General features: G+C 40.2%; 1 protein-coding gene across 12 annotated transcripts in view; it reads left to right on the top strand.

Annotated features, from left to right (window-relative positions):
• CDON (cell adhesion associated, oncogene regulated) overlaps window positions 1-21483 on the top strand; it is a 98348-nt gene that overhangs the window by 39597 nt on the left and 37268 nt on the right. For 11 of the 12 annotated variants that reach the window (XR_003517590.1, XR_003517588.1, XR_003517589.1 and 8 more), the window contains 7 exons: window positions 126-269; window positions 911-1198; window positions 2928-3197; window positions 8915-9265; window positions 14896-15185; window positions 16494-16668; window positions 18454-18582. Coding sequence is in view for 7 of the 12 variants with exons in the window: in XM_027580811.2 (XP_027436612.1) it covers window positions 126-269; window positions 911-1198; window positions 2928-3197; window positions 8915-9265; window positions 14896-15185; window positions 16494-16668; window positions 18454-18582 (1647 nt within the window). In the remaining 5 variants the exon portion in view is untranslated. The remainder of the gene's footprint in view (window positions 1-125; window positions 270-910; window positions 1199-2927; window positions 3198-8914; window positions 9266-14895; window positions 15186-16493; window positions 16669-18453; window positions 18583-21483) is intronic. The other variant, XM_027580812.2, reaches the window with a different exon arrangement.

Here is a 21483-nt window from a genome sequence, read left to right as displayed (position 1 = left end):
ATTTTCCCCAATTGCTTCTTTGCAGCTATTCTTACATCTAAATTTAAAGCACAACTATCACCCTTCATTTGTTTTGATTGGTGTCCTCCTTACGGAGGCCTAACTGCATTCTTTTCTTTCCTCAGAGAATTACTTAATCCTTCCATCAGGGAATCTTCAGATTTTGAATGTATCTTTAGAGGACAAGGGATCATATAAATGTGCAGCTTTTAATCCTGTCACACATGAATTAAAAGTTGAACCCATTGGCCGAAAGCTTCTTGTGAGTCGTAAGTATTTGGGAGAATAATTGTGACTAGGAAGAGTCCTCAGAAGCATTCCTTATAAAACATTGGGAAAGCAGCGTTCATTTTTCTTTCAGATCCTGTTTGCTTATCCTAAGAGAGTCTTATGAAAAATTAAATACATAAATGCGTTATAGAATGGTATTGTACGTGTTTTTAAAAGATAATGAATTTTTAGAAGAGAATTTTGGTCAAGATTGACAGAGTGGAAAGCATATGGAGAACTTGACCCTTTGCTCAAATAAGAAGAAATTATAGAGAAAATATAACTTTATATCCCTGGTAATCAAAATGGTGGCTAACTGTGAATTATGAAAAAAAATATATATCTTTTCTCTTACAGATTATGGTAGCTGAACTGAGATAGAACCAATAGTCAAAGCACAACAAAATAGTGGTTTCTGGACTTGTCAAAAATTCGACATTTCTCAACTGCTAATTCAGAAATAGCTCTCAAGGGTCACAAAGTGTTTTAATTTTAATTCTCAACTAAAAATGATTTAGCTAACGAGTAGGGCTGTGTAGTGTAAAGAAGAATAAATGGGAAGATGGGAAGGCTCACAGGTTTGCTAAGGAAGAGACTGGAAGTGAATAGTTTATAAAAATTTTTTGTTTTCTTTTTCCAGGCCCTTCCTCAGAGGATTTTCATATTCTTCACCCCACACTGTCACAGGCATTAGCTGTCCTTTCTCATAGCCCTGTCACCCTGGAATGTGTGGTGAGTGGGGTCCCAGCTTCTCAAGTGCACTGGCTGAAGGATGGTCAGGACGCTCTGCGGGGAAGCAACTGGAGAAGGTTGTATTCTCATCTTGCCACAGATAGCATTGACCCAACGGACTCGGGAAACTATTCTTGTGTAGTGGGAAACAAGTCTGGAGACATACAACATGTGACTTACATGGTTAATGTACTTGGTAAGATGTTACTTATTAAATTGTTTTTCAAGTCAGGCTAATTTTCTGGTCTAACTGATGCTAGACTAGAGGATCTATTTGGGAACTACAAATGAAACAGGGACTAGCTAGAAACACCTATACCAGTAGTCAGAACAAGCTTCATCTTTTTAAAGGCCGCTGAATTTGGCAGTATTTCTTGTGGCATAGAACATTTCACCTGGGATGCTCGTGAGAACCTCACCCCCAACCTGGTTATGTCATGCAGAGCTTGTTCTTCCTTCCTAATGACATGGAGGAAAGAGACGGGAATTCGGTAGGATGGAAGATTCTGGGCTGTATCAGTGTGTAGGACCCAGTAGTAGTAACTAAGAGTACTGACTAAAAGATGTCATCTCAAAAAGAAATCTGTTTCAGGGCACCTGGGTAGCTCAGTCGGTTAAGTGTCTGCCTTCGGCTCAGTTCATGATCCCAGGGTCCTGGGATCGAGCCCCGCATCAGGCTCCTTGCTCGGCAGGGAGTCTACTTCTCCCTCTCCCTCTGCCCCTCCCCCTGCTTGTGCTTTCTCTCTCTCTCTCTCTCTCTCTCTCTCTGTCAAGTGGTTAAATAAAATAAAATAAAAAAATCGGTGTCATTTTATTTTCCCTTTTGGAATGCTTTCACTGTATCTGGCTCATAAAATTTGCATTATTTCCACCCACATTCTAAATTTACAGTCTTTATCTCAAAGCTTCTCCTTTCTTTCTTCCAGCTACCTACGTCGCTGTCATGTCTAGCAGCAGAAAATATTTTCCTTTATCAAAACAGATTTTCAAAGGGGCGCCTGGGTGGCTCAGTTGGTTAAGCAACTGCCTTTGGCTCAGGTCATGACCCCGGAGTCCCGGGATCGAGTCCCACATCGGGCTCCCTGCTCGGCGGGGAGCCTGCTTCTCCCTCTGGCCCTCCCCCCTCTCATGTACTCTCTCTCTCTCACTCTCACTCTCTCAAATAAATAAATAAATCTTAAAAAAAACCAGATTTTCATGAAAGCCAGAAAAAGTAGGTAGTAAGTGGTTTCATAATAAAGATAGTTTTCATAGACTTCTGTGTGTGTTCATTTGCAACAATGGCCTGACATAGGTAACATGGGAAGCAAGGCAGGGTATGGGAGGTGAACTTTAAAGTGCAATGATAATCAGGTCTAGATTAATATGCATAGTCAAATAATTTGGGGATATGTTACAAATGTTGGTAAATGATTTACTTTGTCTAGGTGTAAGTGACTTGATGGATAGTAAAGCATCCGTCTAACCTTAAGGCAGAACTGACCATGGAAAGCATTTAACTTGCAAATAAGCATTCTTCTGTTTTGGCTCTTATTTAGTGTGAAATCCAGGGAAACTATTTGTTTTAAAGAAATCACCTGAATCAAATGCTCAGAGAAGCCCAAGGGTGTGTGTGTGTGTGTGTGTGTGTGTGTGTGTGTGTGTGTGTGTGTGTGTGTGTGTGTTGGCAGGAATTAAGTGGGTGGAGAGATCTAGAAAAAGAGACAATGACATATTAGTAACATACGGTTTATTGAATTAGAAGAAAGTTCGAATACATTTCTAATTTTGTCTGGATGACCACAGCAGATGGGAGAATGTTGAGTGAACAATGCAATTTGGTTTCAACTAGTTACTAGTAGAGGGAGGATTTTCTGTGTCTCGTGTGATAATTTAAAAAGGTACCTCTTAGGGGCTTGAGTTTGATTTATATGTTTTATTTTCAGAAAATGCTTCGATTTCTAAAGGACTGCAGGATCAGACTGTCTCTCTGGGCGCCACAGTGCAATTCACTTGTGAGGTGCACGGGAACCCAACTCCAAACCGTACCTGGTTCCATAATGCGCAGCCTGTTCATCCTTCCCCACGACATCTCACTGCAGGAAACGGATTGAAAATCAGTGGTGTGACCATGGAAGATTCGGGACTGTATCAGTGTGTAGCAGATAATGGGATTGGATTCATACAGTCTACTGGGAGACTTGAAATTGAAAAAGGTAGGCTTTTGGGTTCTACAATCATATGAAGTTTCACTTTACAGTTGGCTTTTGTTTTGGTTAAAAATTAAATCATTTTCACTAAAAGGGCATAATCCTATTGCCATAACAGAACTAATGCCTATTTCCCACGTTCCTTTCTAGTTGCAGGTCAGTATTTCCATGATGAAGCAAGATCAACCTCATTTAAAAAAATTTTTTTAAATTATTTTTTTTTAACAGTTACTATGTAGTTTAAAAGGCATGGGGTAAAAGTCTCTCATTCCTATTCCCCAGACAACCATATTGCTTTTAGAACTAATTAGTTTTATCAGTTTCTTGAATATCCTTGTATGTGCATTTATGATCACTTACACATAACATGTCTGTGTGCATTTAATAACATCTGTTTGTTTTTTTCCCCTAAATGGTGGTGTGTTCTTTATCTTGAATTTTTCACTTAACATATCTTGGCTATCTTCCTGTATTAACGAGTGTTTCCTTCCTTTTTCAAATTGCTGATTATTAGTATTCCATGATATGGTTGTAATGATTTGGCTAGTACCTTATTGATGGCTATTTCTAATCTTTTGCCATTTTAAGGAGTTCTATAGTGAATGTCCCTCTGCATAGATTATTTTGCACAGGTGTTTATATCTGTAAAATAAATTCCTAGAAATGAACTTGCTGAATAAAAGCAGGTTGCATTGGTAATGTGGGTAGATACCACCGAGTTGCTCTGCAAAATTGTCACTTGTCTTTATATTCTTACTGACCAGCAATGTGTGACTGCCTGTCTCCTCCTATCCTTACCAAGGCAGGGTGTTGTCAATTGTTTTTTAAATCTTTGCCAGTCTGGTAGGTTAAAAAAAAGTACCTTTGGATCTATGTTTCTTCTATTATGAGTGAATTAGGCTTCTTTTCATGTGTATGAGTCATTTGAATTTGCTTTTCCGTGTATTGACTGTTCATTTTCTTTTGTCCATTTTAAAAATTAGATTGTTGGTCTTCTTTCTTGTGGATTGGTAGTTCTTTATATATTAGGAAATCAATCTTTTGTCTATAACTATTTCAAATGTCAAAGAATCATTGTCATGCAGATCAGTTCTCTGACCTTCATGCAGTTATTTTAGAAGTTAATAATAAAAAACAATTTTTAATTGGCATGTATTTGGAAATGTAAAATTATACTTCTCAATAGTGGAGTTAAAAAAAAACTATAATGGAAATTTTAAATACTTTGGTGGGGTGCCTGGGTGGCTCAGTTGGTTAAGTGTCTGCCTTTGGCTCAGGTCATGATCCCGGGGTCCTGAGATCGAGCCCTGCATTGGGCTCCTTGCTTCACGGGAAGCCTGCTTCTCCCTCTCCCACTCCCGCTGCTTGTGTTCCCTCTCTCACTGTGTCTCTCTCTGTCAAATAAATAGATAAAATCTTTTAAAAAATAAAATAAAATGAAATACTTTGGTAATGAAAATATCACAGATCGAATCGTGTAGGATATAGCAAAAATGGAACTTAGAAGGAAATGTATAGCTTTAAATGCTTATAAAAGAAAACTGGTAAGACTAAAAACTAGTGAGCTAAGTGAAAAAACAGAAGAGATTTAAAGAAAGTAGAGGAAAAGAGATAATAAAGATAGGAGCAGAAATCAATTGAATAGAAAATTAAGAGGGAGAGAGGATCAATAAAGAAAAAAGTTGGTTCTTTGTAAAATCTAAGAAAATGGGCGAATCTTTGGCAAAATACAAATAAACAATAATAGGAATAAAAAGTAAAAGTCTTGTAGAGATGGAAAGTAATAAGACTGTGATAAACTTTATGCCAGCATTTTACAACTATAGACAGAAATGGACATATTCTTAGGAAAAATACAACTTAGTAAAGCTGTGACTTAAAAGAAATGAAAAAGCCTGAATAGTCCTATACTATCAGAAAGAAACTGATTAGGGTTTTAAAATCTTCCCACAGAGAAAACATCAGGCTGGCTGGTTTTATGGAGAGTTCTACTAAACTTTCAAGTAACAGACCGTCCCAAATATTACACAAACTCTTCCAGAGAAAAGTAAAAAATGGGAATTCTCCAGGCAGTATGATTTTGATGCTAAAAATCACAAGGGAATGGCACAAGAAAGGAAAATCGAAGGCCAACCTCATTTATGAACATAGATGCAAAAATCCTATATAAAATATTAGCAAGTCATCAACATATAAGAAAAGGAAATATATCTTGACTAAGGAGTCATCCCAGGAATCTGTCAGAAAATTTTAAAGTGTCATTCATCCTTTTGATTGAATAAAAAAGAAAAATAATATGATTATATCCATAGAGGCAGAAAAATTTGACATATTTCAGTATCCATGTTAAACACTCTTAGAAAAATAGAAATAGAAGGGAATTTTCTTAATTTGATAAAAAGTATCTAACAAAAACTTACAAGAAACATTACTTTTAGTGGTGAAATATTGGAAAGATTCTCTTTAAAAATCTCTTTTATTTATCATCATACTGGAGATTCTAACCAGCACAGACGGACAAGAAAAATATACTATGTAAGGATAAGAAAGAAAGAAACCAAATCATTATTAATTTATAATTGCCATGATTGCCAACATAGAGAATTCTCAAACTGCTGGCAAATTATTAGAAATAATAAAAACATTTAGCAGCATGGCTGGATGAAGACCAACAAGCAAGAATCAATGTCTTTCTACATAACAGTGTATTAGGTTTCTCCAGAGAAACAAAACCAAGGGAATATATAAAATACAAAGAAGAGGTGATTTCTTACAGGAATTGGCTCACATGGTTATGGAACTGGAGAAGGAGGCAAGCCAGTAGTGTAATCTATTTGTGGGGAGGAGGAGGAGCTGATGGTGTAAGTCTTAACCCAAGTCCAAGACTGGAGAACCAGAAGCACTGATGTTCAGTGACCTAGGACAGGAGAAGATGAATCAGCTTAAGCAGAGAAAATTCACCTTTCCTCTGCATTTTCATTCTACAGAGCACTCAGCAGACTGGATGGTGCTCACCATGTTGGATGGGGCCATCTACTGTACTCTGTTCACCAGTTCTAATGCTGCATCATTGCAGACACACCCAGTTATCTGGACATCCCTTCGCCCAGTCTAGCTGACACATGAAATTAATCATTATAACCAGCAACAAACAGAAAATATAATTTAAAAAAGTCACCTTTCAATATTAGCAGCATTAAAAAGACCTAGGTAACCTGGAAAGGTATACCAGCTGGTAGATACCCAAAGTCAGTATTAGACAGCTGTCAGGTCTTTTCAAACCCTTTTCTGTAGATTCATGCAATTTCAATTAAAATCCTATCAAAATACTTTGAGGATCTTGACAGACTGATTCTGAAATTTATATGGATGAGCAGAGGCCCAAGAATAGCTAAAACATAGGAAAAGAAGAAAAAGAACATGGGGGACTTGTTTTTACAGACATTAGTATACAGAAATCTGTGGTAATTAAAATATGACGTATTGGTGCAGGAACAAATAGACTCTTAGAACGAGACAGAGACAGCCAAAGACATTTGCACCCAAGGACTTGACTTAGATGGCATTGCAGATCACCAAGAGGAGGCTATCCATTTCAAGTTTTGATGTGGGATAATTAGTTGTCAAATTGGACAAAAAGAAATTAAATCTCTAGCCCATAATGTATACAGACAAATTCCTGGTAGATTAAAGTCCTATCTATGAAAGGCAAATGACCAAAAAAAATTTATTTATTTATATATTTACTTAGAGAGCATGAGTGGGGCGGGGCGGGGGACGCAGCCGAAGGAGAATGAGAGAATCCCAAGTAGACTCCTCCCGAGCATGAATCCTGATGTGGGGCTCGATCTCACAACCTTGAGATCATGACCTGAGCCGAAATCAAGAGCTGGATGCTTAACTGCCTGAGCCATCCTGGTGCCTCGAGATGGCGGATTTTTGAAAAAAATATAGTTGAGTATCTATCTGATTGGGCTTCAAAACTTAAGACATTTTGAGCTAATTTTTTTTTTAAAAGATTGATATGACTACATTGATATTAGAACATCTTTGTTATTAAAGGATAGCATTAAAAATGAAAAGAAAAGCAATATACTGTGAGAAGATACTAATAACATGTAGAACTAATAAAGGAACAGTATCTGGAATGTACAAAAACTCTGAATCACTACCAAAAAGATAAATGACCCAATCGAAAAATGTACAAAAGGCATTTCACAAAGAAGGAAAAATATCAGTGACACAGGTGAAAAGATGTTCAATCTCATTAATACTCAAGGGAGGTACAGCTTATTACCAGTGAGACAAAATCTTAACGTTTACTAGATTGGCAAAAGTTCAGAAATCTAATCATGCACGGTTTTGTCAAATGTAGGAAGTAGGACTAGAGGAAGGAAAGGGTGCGCTGGAGAAAATGCCATTTGTAATTAATATTCCACTGTAGGTGCACTTCACATTAGCTCCAGGGGCGCCTGGGTGGCACAGTCGGTTAAACGCCTGACTCTTGGTTTCAGCTCAGGTCATGATCTCATGGGTTGTGAGACTGAGCCCTACGTCTGGCTCTGTGCTCAGCACGGAGTCTGCTTGAGTTTCTCTCTCCCTTTCCCTCTCCTCCTCCCTCTTGTGCGTGTGCTCTCTCTCTGGAATAAAGAAATAAATCCTAAAAAAAAAAAAGAAAAAAAGAAAAAGAAGACCTCCAGAGAATGAATACCTAGAACCAAAAGGAAAGAGAGTTGGCATCACTATAGTTTGGGAAAAAAGTGTGGTTCATGTATATGGCAAGAAAAACGTTCATCAGCTTTTAGAACTGGTTTCTCTCCCAGGATTTTTGTAATCAGATGTTTCCCCCAGATTAACTATTTTTTTGTGAAGGACTATTATTTTGTTTTATGCTATTTCATACTGTTTTCATGTTTCAAGTCTGAGGTTTTGGCTTCACATGTTCTTTACTTACAGTGGTTGGATGTGTAGGGGATACATAGTGGAAAGCTCTCAACAGATTCCTTTATATACATTCCTTTTTTCCTAAAGGACCAGAAGTCTAAGTAGGAAATGTCTAGGAGCCTACAATGAAGAATTTTACTTTTTTAAAAAATTTATTTGAGAGATAGAGGGCACATTCAGGGGGAGCAGCAGAGGGAGAAGCGGGCAACCCACTGAGCAGGGAGCCCGATGTGGAATTCGATCCCAGGACCCTTGGATCATGACCTGAGCCGAAGGCAGATGTTTCACCAACTGAGCCACTCAGGCGCCCCAAGAATTCTACTTTTTATGGACAGTTTTACTTGCTGAAAGTTGAGAAGGGAACTAATAAGAAGTGATATCTTTGTTTTAATTATTACTATCATTACTGTATCACTATTTGCACGTGACTTTGCAGACACTGTTATTTCAGTGAATGAATGTGTTCTCCATACTGTAAATGTAAAACATTGCTTAGGGGATTGTAACCAGATTTACTGTGGTGATCATTTCACAAAGTGTATATATATGTTGAGTCATGATGTTGTGCACCTGCAACTAATGTTATATGTCTGTTATACTTCAATAAAAAAAACAAAACAAAACACTGTTAAGAAACACGTGTATAAAAGACGCATTTAAGACTGCTACGTGGGCACAACATTGAGAACATTTATGCAGTAAGATGAATTGACATAATTTTGCATTGTAGATACAACAGTGTTCTTACTCTTTTTATGTGTGAATTACCTTTTTAATAGGCGGTGGACTCAAGCCAGTTATAATTACAGCACCAGCAAGTGCACAGGTGGTAGATGGAGACTTTGTTACTTTGTCCTGCAATGCCACTGGAGTGCCAATCCCTGTCATGCGTTGGTACCACAGGCATGGGTTGATAACCAGCCATCCATCTCAAGTGCTTAGATCTAAATCCCGGAAATCCCACTTACGACCCGGGGGCTTTGACCTGGAGCCTGTCTACCTCATCATGTCCCGAGCTGGCTCAAGCTCTCTGTACATTCAGGCTGTCACTCAGGAACATGCTGGAAAATACACCTGCGAAGCTACGAATGAACATGGCACCACGCGGTCGGAGGCAATCCTCACAGTGGGTGAGTGGCCATTCGTTCTTTTTCTCGGGTGATTAGCTTCCTCTGATAGTAGGGGATAAGGTGCTTTGAAGTATGTTATTTTCATGAGTCCAGCAATCTCTAAATGTAGATATATTTTCCCAGAGACAGTGAAATACAGAACTGTGGTTTTTGGTATTTGGTCTTCACATGAACCGGATGAACCTTAATCTCCATTTCTGATCTTTTTGTTAGGGTTGTATTTGTTCTGTGGACAGCTCTCATTTAGGAGCAAGCCCCAGTTAGGACCCCTTTTCATCATGATTAATGCTTTCGGTTTTTTAAGCTACTGAAAATGGTCATTGCAGACATTTTTCAGGGGAGCCCTTGACAAGTGCAGTATCCAAAGTCTCAAGGGTTGGCTTTCATTGAGAAAGTAGAATCATGGTCCTATTAAATAGTATTCAAAGTTGCCTTTCTAATGGGATGCATAACATTCATTCTTGATATTCTACTGAGTTTTGGTGAGGATGTCTTAAAAGCTTTGTACAGTTTTTGAAGAACTAGTATATAGAGTATCAATATTATTAATTCAAATTGGACTTAATTCAAATTCAGACCTTCTGTCAGTGAGTATTTAGAACAGCCTTCCCCCGCAGGTGGTCTGTTGAGTGGAGACTGTCACCTTATGTGTCATGCAAGAGGCAGAGTACTGCCCTTGGTTTTGGCAACTGAGGTCCCTGCTTTAGAGAGCTTTGTGTGGCCTTCTTCTGCCTGGGGCCTCAGATCCCACAGGTCAAAGAGTCCATGAGGGTAAGGGGTTGTGCTTACCCAAGCCTGGCGCCCATGTTCCTCCTTCTGTACAGCAGGACGGGGCTCTGGAATTCCTTGCTTTCATTAGTTCAAAGTCTGGTTCCACACAGCTCTTTCTCCCTGGCCCATCTTCCAGAGTGTAGGCCACACCACCAGTGGCCAGTACCCTTCAGCCTGGAGAGTGGACAAGGGGCGGTCTTTGGCACAGGAGTGGAGGCGAAGTAGACAGAGGTTGGATGGGTACACATGTATTTCCCTTCACATGCACACAAGGACCCTCTAGCTCTAGATGAAGCTGGAGGTGGGGAGAAGTGGGGAAGGCCAAGGTCTTCCATTGATACTCTTGTGCTACTCTGTGAATGGCAGAGGTGGGGATGATGTGGGGGTTAAGCATGTAGGCTGGGTAAGCGTCCTGGCCCTGCCACTTAGGAGCTGTGAGACCTGGGGCAAACTGTCGAACTCGTTCCTGCTTGTTTCCTCATCTGCGTAACAGACATAGTGAAGGCCCTACTCCTCAGGTGGATGTGGGAATTTAAGGAATTCTTACCTCCAGTTCCCAGATGCAGAAACTGGTTCCTGGAGGTTAAGGTCATACAGCCAAGGATACGTGGTGGAAGAGAGTATGCACCTGGGCAGTCTGGTGTGAAGTGTTTAGAATGGTGTCTGGCAATAGAAAACCTTCAAATTCCAAGTATTAGGTTCTAATTATTACTATCTAATTATGATTAAATGATAATTATCCCATGTAGTGGTTAGGGAAGGAGGGAATAGTTACTGATTTCGTCATTTTAAGAAACCTCAAATAAAGAAGGTAGTTGAGTGTTGTATAAACTTATACATATAAACACGCGTGTGTATGTATACAGGTGTGTGTTTATATATCTGTTTTGCCAAGCAATAATAAGAGTGGCTCTACTCAAAAGTGTTAGCTGTAGGACAGGTGTAACCCAGGTGCTGCTTGGTTAGCTTTTGGCTGAAGTGATTGTTTCATGTAAATACAGGGTAGCCGGGGACATGATGAGATAGTCATAGCTGATGGAACTAGGTAGTTTGTTTAACTGCCTCACTTTAAATATGAAAGATCTGAATCCCTTAGAAGATGCATAAGCCAATTTGTTTAGGTTAGGACTTCTTAGATCTTTAAAATCTGCCTCCCCCCCTCCCCAGGATTTTAAGTCTTGATAAATACCATTTTCATGTATAGGAAGTAACCCCATCACGAACATCCTACGTAAGTGGTCCTCGCATTTCCTCTTTTGCACGCTCTGTAATTATTAAGACCCAGCTGAGTTTATTAAAGCTTCTAACAATATAGAACAACCCATTTCTTTTTATAGGAGTCTGAGCCTTATTAAATTCTAGCATACTGAGAGCTATTTACTTTGTTTTTTGTGAAGAGGGCAGTAAGCAAGGTCAAAGAGAGAGATGACTGCCCCCCGCCCCCTTTTTTCTTTCCATAGACCTTGGGTTTTGAGGTCTTGGATGTACAAATATTTGTAGAATGGGTTGTAACTCTTCAGAACTATAATGGGAGTTGACTTGGGATAGTCCGGGTAGGGGTGGCTGCCATGAGTGGTCACGGTGGGAATGGCTTTGACAAGTTTGGTTATATTCCTTGTCTAATTAGTTTCAACTCAGAGCCATTAAACTCATTACCATTAAAAGCAGAGTTTTATCAATCTCTTCCAATTCAAAAAGTGTTCTACCTTTAAAAATGCTAGATCTCTCATCTGACTGTTTCACAGAGTTTTTTTTTTAAGATTTTACTTTTTTTTTTTAAAGATTTTATTTATTTATTTGAGAGAGAGAGAGAGAGAGAGAGAAACAGCATGAGAGGGGAGAAGGTCAGAGGGAGAAGCAGGCTCCCCGCTGAGCTGGGAGCCCGATGTGGGACTCGATCCCGGGACTCCGGGATCATGACCTGAGCCGAAGGCAGTCGCCTAACCAACTTTATTTGAGGGAGAGAGTGTGTGTTAGAGAGAGAGAGAGAGGTCACGAGCAGTGGGGAGGGGTAGAGGGAGAAGCAGACTCCCCGCTGAGCAGGGAGCCCGATGGGGCTCAATCCCAGGACCCTGGGATCATGACCTGAGCCAAAGGCAGATGCTTAACCGACTGAGCCACCCAGGTGCCCTCACGGAGTTGTTTTGAAGATAAGTTGAAATAACATATGTGAAAAAACTTTTGAACGTAGCATTGGGGCCTTATAAATTGTGTCTAGTAGCTTGTGAGTGCTCAAGTTACATTGTTGGAAGTCGTAGAGGGGAAGGAATTGAATCCCCTTCCTAATAAAAGTTACAGAAAAGTCTCATTGCATTCTGAAATGGCAGAAGTAGAATTTTGATCCTCATATGGTTAGACCCCAGCTGGAGCATAAGTCTGTCTCATGCCTCTGGATCAAATGAGGCATGTGGTCTTTAAGCTCTTGTCCTGCGAAATACCACTTCCCAGTGGTAACCAGCCCAGAGGATCCAGGAAAGTACTAATGATAAAAAGGTCGTTCTCCACCACCCTGAGCCACAGCTAATCACCGCCCCTTGCTCTTGCTCCAGGCCCTCCACCCGCAGCCGCACCAGCTCACACCCTTCACAGCCAGCCCACATTCTGACTCACTAGGTAAACACGGCAGCTCCAGGAGCAATATTTTGGAAGTTTGTCTCAGTGAACTTAATTCGTTTTTTCCTATATGATTTTCTCACTGGCGTTTTATTTTCTTTAGTGGAGGACGCGTCTGGGACACCTTTTCTCTTTTAAACTGAGAACTGACCTTACACCGTTAGCTATGGTTTTTTTTTGTTTTGTTTTGTTTTGTTTTTTGCTGCTTCTCTCCTAAACTGCGGTGATTGTTGGAAAAACACAACCACCTTTTTTTTTTTAAACCAGGAATCTGACTTCATTGTGCAAAAGAAACGCTTTCACATTGTTTCCCCTGCTCCCTTCCTCCACACAAGTGGTCAAAAATAGGAGATCTTTTCGTCGCCAGGATGAATAGCACTGTAGAGCAAGCAAGCCATCAGTACTTCGGTTTCATGGTGCTGGCAGCATATTTGTTTTCCTAGACTGCTTTCTCATTTTTGGCGGCGGCACCACTAACATTCTTCAGCCACCTCTTTTCACCATCTCCCAGAACCCTAATTTCTTTATCTGTAAAGTAGAAGTGATGCTATCCACCTAAGAATGTTTTTTGAGAATTTAATGAGATCATATTCATTAAATGTCTAGCACAATGCTTGGCACATAATATGTGCTCAGTAAATTTTTGGGGGGGTGAGGGGATATATGCAACCTATTTATTTTTTCAGTTTAAATAAAAGTATTTTCCCTTCTCTGGATGTTCTGGATGCTTTTAGTCATATTAAGACTGTGGGCTTGCTTTATTTTTCTTTAGATTGGCAGTTTCTTTTTTTTTTCTTTTATTTCTTTATTTACTAGAGTGGCAGTTTCTTTCTTTTTTTTTTTTTAAAGACTTTACTTATTTATTTAAGAGAGAGAGAAAGAGATAGAGAGCACGAGAGGGAAGAGGGTCAGAGGGAGAAGCAGACTCCCTGCCAAGCAGGGAGACCGATGCAGGACTCGATCCCAGGACTCCAGGATCATGACCTGAGCCGAAGGCAGTCTCTTAACCAACTGAGCCACCCAGGCGCCCTAGAGTGGCAGTTTCTTAAGCCAACCTTCGATTCTATCCGGAAAGAGGGCTTGCTTTGGAAATAAGTAAATTCTTCCTTTATCTTTGCTAGTCTTGTTTCATTTCTTTCCTCTTGTTGAATATAAATTGTTTTGCTTGTGTAGGGTAAGTATTTTAGTTATCCAACAGCCCCTTTATTTATTTTTTAAGATTTATTTATTTGAGAGAGAGTGAGCCAGCGAGCATGGGTGGGGGGGTGCAGAGGGACAGAAGCTGACTTCCCACTGAGAGTGGAGCCCGATGCAGGGCTCGATCTCACAACCCTGAGATCATGACCCCGCGATCATGACCTGAGCCGAAACCAAGAGTTGGACACTTAACTGATGGAGCCACCTGGGCGCCCCTGCAACAGCCCCTCTATTATGTCTTATAGTTCTGTGGGTTGACCGGATGCAGCTAAGCAATTCTGCTGGCCTTGCTTTGGCTCTCTTATGCTGTTGCAGTCAGATGACACCTGGGGCTGGAACAGCCAAAGTGGCTTCACTCCTATATGTGTGAAGGCTGGAATCCCCACCTGCCTCCCCTTCCTTCCTTCCATCCCCCCACACCCCTGTAGTCTCTCTGCATGGCTCGCTTGGCTGTCTGTATGTTGCAACACAAAGAGTAGCAGTGCCAAGCCTTCTTAAGACTCAAGGCTGGAAGAGCACAGTCTCACTTCTGCCTTCCGTTGGTTAAAGCCGGTCCTGGGGCCAGCCCTGATTTAGCGGGGAGGGGACTGCCGGAGGGTGTCAATACTGCGGGGCTGTCTTTGGAGACTGGCTGCCCAGTAGGTAATAGCCTAACTCTTGACTGTTTGCTTACTATTTAGTTCACCTTGTCCCCAAGGAAATGCATTGTTTCATTACCAACTGGAGTTAATGCCCTGTGTTCTTCAACTTAAAATCTTCCGAGGTTAAACTAGCAAATTGTTGTAAAAAGGGAATACTAGTGTAGAGCAAGGAAAAATAACATCCTTCAAGTCACTCAACTACTGCATCCTGTAATTGATTTTTCAATAAGAGGTTGCTCCTGGAGGTTAGATGTTTCCGTGAATTACAAATTGAAATGTTACCTGTTTTCAGTTCTTGGGCTCAGATTGTCAGTATCCATGTGGGCAGTTAGATCACTGTGTAGAAAATGCACTGAAATAATGAATTTCCTCAAGCTCTCTCTTCTCTCTTTCTCCCATCCTCTGCAGTTCCTTTTGAAACAAATACAAAAGTGGAAATGGTCACAGCTTCCAATCCCACTCAGAATGATAAAAGAGATGGTTCAGAAGCTGGATTATTGAGCTCCTTTCCAGTGAAGGAACACTCCAGTGCAGTGGACTCAGCACCAGAGAAAAATGCTAGTGCTGCCTCGGTCCCTGACGCCCCCATCATTCTGAGCCCTCCGCAGACCTACACAGCTGATACGTACCACCTGGTCTGGAGGGCAGGGAAGGATGGTGGGCTGCCCATCAATGCCTATTTCGTGAAGTATCGAAAGGTAACGTCTTCTCATTTACCAGCTTTCTCTTTGCATGCCTTAACATTGTGTTGTGTAACACATGCTTATTATCTTTGACATTTATGGAACAGCAGGAAACAGAACAGGAGTGTTCTAGGACTGTGAGTTTGGGAGAGCTATCCCAGCAGTCATGCTGGATTTACCAGTCTTATAAAAGAATTAAGAATAAAGTTTACGTAATTTCCCCCAAAATAGGAATTCAAAGAGCCCAGTGACTTCCTGACATTTTTTGTCAAACACTTTAACCACTTGGGTATAAAGCTCTAGAAACCACTTTTTAAAAAGTCATCTCTTCCCTTTCTGAGATAGTAAAATACAGTTTATTTAGCAAATAAAGCAGTTTCTTATTAGAAACCCCGAACAAGTCCTCTGGCATAATCTCTGATGGTTATTTCTATTTCAAGTTGTCCTCCGTCATTGTATTGAAATCTGATGTTGTTTGGTGATTGATTCGGGTGAACCTTGATCCTCTCAGTTGATTTTTCAGTGTTTATCCTTCCAGAGGTTTGTATTAAAGCAAAATGAGAAAATCTGCTCTCTTTGTTTAATGATACTGGTAAATGAACCAAAGATGCCCTCATATTTAAAATACTTTTCTTTGTCCAAGCCATTTTGGTACCCATCACTGAATAGTAATATTTTTAATATCTGGAAAAACTAACATGGTGATATTTGAAAGTTTATTCACTGTTTCTAACCTGATGATTCCAGGTGAAGAAACTTTCACTGGGATTCTTAACCCACACAAAAACTTCCATGCGATACTGTTTCCTGGTTCCATTAACTAAGACACGGCAGAGAGGATCTTTTTAAAATGTATTTCCCCTAATACATGTGGAAAGTGTCAAGACATGAAGAATGCTGAAAATAGATAATGGATAATTATAGAATTCATATGTGCATACATACGCTAATTTATTATATATTATCATTAATACAGATTATTATATACTTATTTTATGCTCCTCTTAGCCCAGTAAGAAAGGACTGTTGTTTCCTTTACTAGTAAAGGAAGCAAACTCTGGAAGATCAGATCACTTGCTTGAGGCCGTAAGTTAATGGTAAGTAGCAGAACTAGGAGTCTTTTTATTCGTAAGAATTCCTAAGTTCTTGCTACAGGTCTCCTTCTATTTTTTAGCATGAAGAAATATTATGTCTTTTTGACTTCCAAGGGTATGTTTAATACCAGAATTCATCTGAAATTGATTTTCTCAAATTTGAATGGAAGGTTTTTGTGCCCTGAGTCTCCTTTTTTTTTTTTTTAATGGCTTATTTTCTCTTGAGTAGCTAGATGATGGTGTTGGCCTGGTGGGAAGCTGGCACACGGTTCGAGTCCCAGGAAGTGAAAATGAGCTCCATTTAACTGAACTGGAGCCCTCTAGTCTCTATGAAGTTTTGATGGTTGCAAGAAGTGCAGCAGGTGAAGGGCAGCCTGCCATGCTCACCTTCCGAACCAGCAAAGGTGAGTATCACCTTCCTTAAGAGGAATGAGCTGGCTGACTTGATGTCACTTCATTAGTTAAGTGTCCTTTTGGGTTGTAGAGATTCTTGTATATAAATTCACTAAATCATTTTATTATCATACGGTTTTTGGCCATGCATATTGTGTTATTCCATCCCATCCAATGTTCTACAAATACTTTTGAGAGTTTATGATATGTAAGGCATTAGGGTAGGTGATGCAGGGAAAACAAAGATGATCAAGACAAGACCCATCCTAATGGTGCTTCTGCTTTGCTAAGGAGGGTAAGACACATAGATAAATACCAACTACAAGGCAGGATTTCAGTTCTGCTAATATTTACTGAATGCCTTTTATGTGCCGGGCAGTAAACAAAATCGACAAAACTCCTTGCCCTCATGGAGCTCACATTCTAGTTGGGAGAGACTTACACCTAAGTTATAAGTACATTAAAAAGTGATGCATGCTGATAAGAGAAATAAATTAGGGGATGGTTATAGGAAGTGGATGGGGTAGCAGTTGACACAATTTAAGCAAGGTGCCAGAGAAGTCCTCAGCGAGCAGTCAAGAGTGAGCAGAATGTCCAGGGTGAAGTAGAAAACCACATGGATATCTGGGGAAAAACTGTCCCAGCTGATAGATTAGCAAGTGCAGAGACCCCGGGGTAGGGTGTGCTTGATGTACCCTAGAAACACTGAGGGGGCCACTGTGACAGAAGCAAAGTGAGGATGCTGTAGGGGAGAAAGCTCAGGGAGATGACAGAGTGGCCAAACCGCACGGTGCCTTGTCGACCCTGCAAGGACATTGACTTTGACTCTGAGTGAGCCGGACGCATTGCAGGGTTTGAGCTGAGTTGTGACACTGTCTACTCTATGTTTCAACGGGGGGTTCTGGCTACAGGGTAAGGATAGAGTGGAGGATGGCAAAGGTGTCAGCAAAGAGGCCAAAATATGACAAGGAAAAGACTTAGAGAGAAGAGGCCAGGGGAGTACGAAGAAAGGATGTTCTTTCTGTGCGGTAGCTTGTTGAGGGTGGGCTTGATGGGAAAGATGCCATTACAGCTTGGACATAAATGGACGAAAAGTCCAGTGAGTAGAGAGGGGAACGGGACAGAAGAGTATTTTAGTATGGCACAAAAATAAAAAGGAGGTATGATCGAGAATAAATTTATTTATTGGCTTTTGGAAAAGACCCTTTCATACTAATTATTGAGTCTAGCTAGAAAAATAATGAATATTTCTTATTTGAACTGTATTTTTTTCTTGAACTATATTTTGCATTTTCATAATTAGTCCACAGTTGTTTATAGAATCTGACCTGTAAATACCGAATAATAAGCATGTATTTCAGTTTTACAATAATCACCCATTTTCACTTTTTGCCTCTTGGAATTTTAAAACTCAACATAATAATTTTCCCATAAAGAAACAGAAGCTCTTTAAGCATGAATTTTATGTTTTAGAATTAAGAAATAGGTAGAAGAAAAATGGGTGGATCATTTGAAAGCCTTTAGTCATTTAGCTTTGTGTAAATGAAAGTTAGCCTGATGAAGAAAGACACCTTTTAGTTTTCCCTTAAAGCTACTAGAGAAAGACAAAGTACTTTTTCAAGTTCAATTCCTCAGATGAGCTAAGTATTTACAATGTAGGTCTTAAATTTAGACACTGTAACAGAGAAGCTCTTATATCTATATACCAGTTGAGTTTTATAGTATCTTTTCTTCCTCTACATAAACACAGAAGTTTATGTTGCTTTAGATGAGTATATGTCTTCTAACTTTTCCAGAGAAAACAACCTCGTCAAAAAACACGCAGGCTTCCTCTCCCCCCATGGGCATCCCTCGGCGCCCTGTTGTTTCAGAGGCTATGGACAACTTTGGAGTGGTCCTTACAGATTCCTCTAGGCATAGTGGAGGTAAAGTGGAGAATCTTCATTTTATTGATTTTGTTTGTTTACCAGTGTAACTGACATGTTTCAAATTACTGGAGGGATGGAGTGAGAGAGGGTATTTGATTGTCATTCAGATTATAGCCTACCATATAGCTCTTCCAGGTCCTATTTCAACCATTTTTTAATGTCCTGTACTCAGATCTTGGTAACTCAGTGTCATGATTGGTATTTAAGGTAATAAACACAGGTTCAAAATATTCTGGTACTAAGGTTTTATAATTCATAAAAAGCATTTTTCTGTTTTTCTCTCTGGCAAAGAAACCAGATTTATACTTTAACTTTTTTTTTTTTTTTTTTTTTTGGTGACTTATCCAAATATATGGTGGTACCTATAGTAAGGTTTAGTTTTTTTTTAACCAAACGATTACATGCCATACTGTTTTATTGCTATATCTTGTCAGTGTCATACTTTGTTTTATTGCTGTATCATGCCAATTGTATGGTTTTAATTTTTATTTTTTTAATTTTTTATTTTTTAAAGATTCACTTATTTATTTTAGAGAAGGGAGGGGCAGAGCAGGAGAGAGAGGGACAAGCAGACTCTCCGCTGAGCACGGAGCCCAATGCGGGGCTCCATCTCAAGACCCTGAGATCATGACGTGAGTCGAAACCAAGGCTTGGATGCTTAACCAGTTGAGTCACCCAGGCACCCCCCAACTGAGTGGTTTTTAGATGTCATAGCAATACAGTTTTCAAATGACTTCTTTTCAGTATTTAAATTTCACATTATCAATTCTGCAATTACAACATAATGTAACTTTCTGTGACTGTGTTAAGAGGTGTTAGGAGGACATCTAGGGAGGGCTTAAAATTTCATTGCTCTGAGAATGTTCAAGCTTCTCTTCCCTATTTTTATAGTCTTTCATGAATTGGTCTCAGACAAAAGCAAGTCATAACATTTGAACACCTTCTGGAACCCCTCTGCTTCTTCAGTGTCATGAGCTTCTTCTGCTTGAGTACTTTCACCTCTGAGGAGCAGTTCAGCTGCCTGAAGCAGATTACTTACACGGGTATCAGCTTTATCTGAATAAAGCTGCCCTCTGAAAAACAAAAATCTTATGATTTGTTTAACATACTCTGGTAGATAAGGACTAAATGCTGTTGCAGCGGGGGTAAAGTAAGTCTTGCCTTCCTGGGGTTTAGAGCATAGAGGATGACCTAGACGATAAGTCAATAACCATATAGGGGGTAATATAGACAAATGAACCTGTGATAATGATTTGGATTCATTATGCCTGAGAGTCTACCCTCGGTGTTAATGGGATCACAAGAGGAGAATGTAGAGGAGGCAGGTGGTGGTAAGAGAGGCTCCCTCAGCTAAGCCTCGAAGACAGGACTGCTGTGAAGACAAGAATGGATGAAGGAACAGGAAAAGAAGTTCTAGGGAAAGACAGCTCCTATGCAAAGAGATGGATGATGGACATGTTGTATTTCATTTAGAGGTGTGGAGGTTAGAGAATTGGTTTGGTTTGACTGGTTACCGTGGGGAGTGACACCAGCGTGGGGGGAGGCAGGGGAGTACCTTGTATGATGTATTTCCAATTTCAGCCTTTCCCTTTCCCTGAAAGCTATGAAGAACTCTAAAGAACTTTAAGGAGGGGGAAAAGGGGAATGGCTGAGGATGAGGCTAGAGAAATAATGGGCGGAGGGACAGTGTAGATGGAGAAGGACAAAGGGAATTGAATCCGTACTGAATGAAAGGGAGAAATGGGGTGACTCTGGGCTGGGGTGGCCAGGGACCATTTACCAAGCTAGGTAATCAGGATTTTTAGGTGCAGGTTATGGATTCAGTTCTGGAAGTTTGGAGTTATCCGGGCAGATATAGCTGTTAAGAAGTGATTTCTTGAATCTTCCCCACAACCGGATGAGGGAGATAGCCTATCAGTTTTACAGATTAGGAAACTGGAACTCATGGAGCTCACACAGCTTTGCCTGAGGTCATCCAGCAGGCATCCAGCAGTTCTTCACATTTGGATTTTTAAACTCCAACTTGTCTTTGTTTTATGTCACATGCTCTTTCTTTTAGATCTTGAAGATTCTCCTCTGTAGAGATTCTTTTCCCTAATAACCTTTTTCTATTTGATCTGTGGTGTTTTTTTCTTTGATGAGTTTTAACCTCCTGTGAATCAGTTTAAGGAGGTTGTTTATCTAGTACCAAAAAAGAGATTCACTAACAGTTCTGTTCATTCTGTTTCCATTGCTTTCTAACTTGAAAGGAATACAGTAAGTATCATTCAGAAGTTGCCTGCTTTGAATGTTTTCCTCTTTTTCTCCATTATGCAGTTTGTTTTTAAAATGCCACCATTTTCTCCATACAGGTACCATTGGCAACATCATTGTGTTCTTCCCAATGCACTTGTGTTCGGGCTAAAGAGTTGTTGAGACAGAGTGGTCTTGCTTAAGGAATGTGACACTGGCTAGACAGACAGGGCTCCCTTAGCATAACCATGGCCCGGAGCTGGTCCTCCTCCTTCAGCTCTGGACACTTGACTGTTAGCCAGCCCAAAGATAGTCTCCTGAGACCCAGCTCACTTGTACAAAATTCAGAGGGGATGGATGTAAACCAGAGTGGTGATTTACTGATTTGCCCTGTAACCGTCACACAGACCAGATGGTTTCTCTCAGCATTCTTTCCTTGGAGGAACCAAGTGGGAAGCCAGTTATAACCACAAGATTGCTTGGTTAGCAAGAAGCGTTAGGTACATGGTTTAAATGGTGGATGGACGTACTCCTGATGTTTCTACCTGCCACGGGACTCTAGACTCTTGTGGGCTAGGACATCCCTTCCCCTTGGCAGTGCGAACTGAAACTGCTCAACATTGGTTCTCTCATCCCCGTTTTCTGATCAGGTGGATCATCTAATTG

This window comes from Zalophus californianus, chromosome 11 (assembly GCF_009762305.2).
Source record: "Zalophus californianus isolate mZalCal1 chromosome 11, mZalCal1.pri.v2, whole genome shotgun sequence".
In the NCBI taxonomy this organism is placed as follows: domain Eukaryota; kingdom Metazoa; phylum Chordata; class Mammalia; order Carnivora; family Otariidae; genus Zalophus; species Zalophus californianus.
This window is presented reverse-complemented; position numbering and strand designations above follow the sequence as displayed.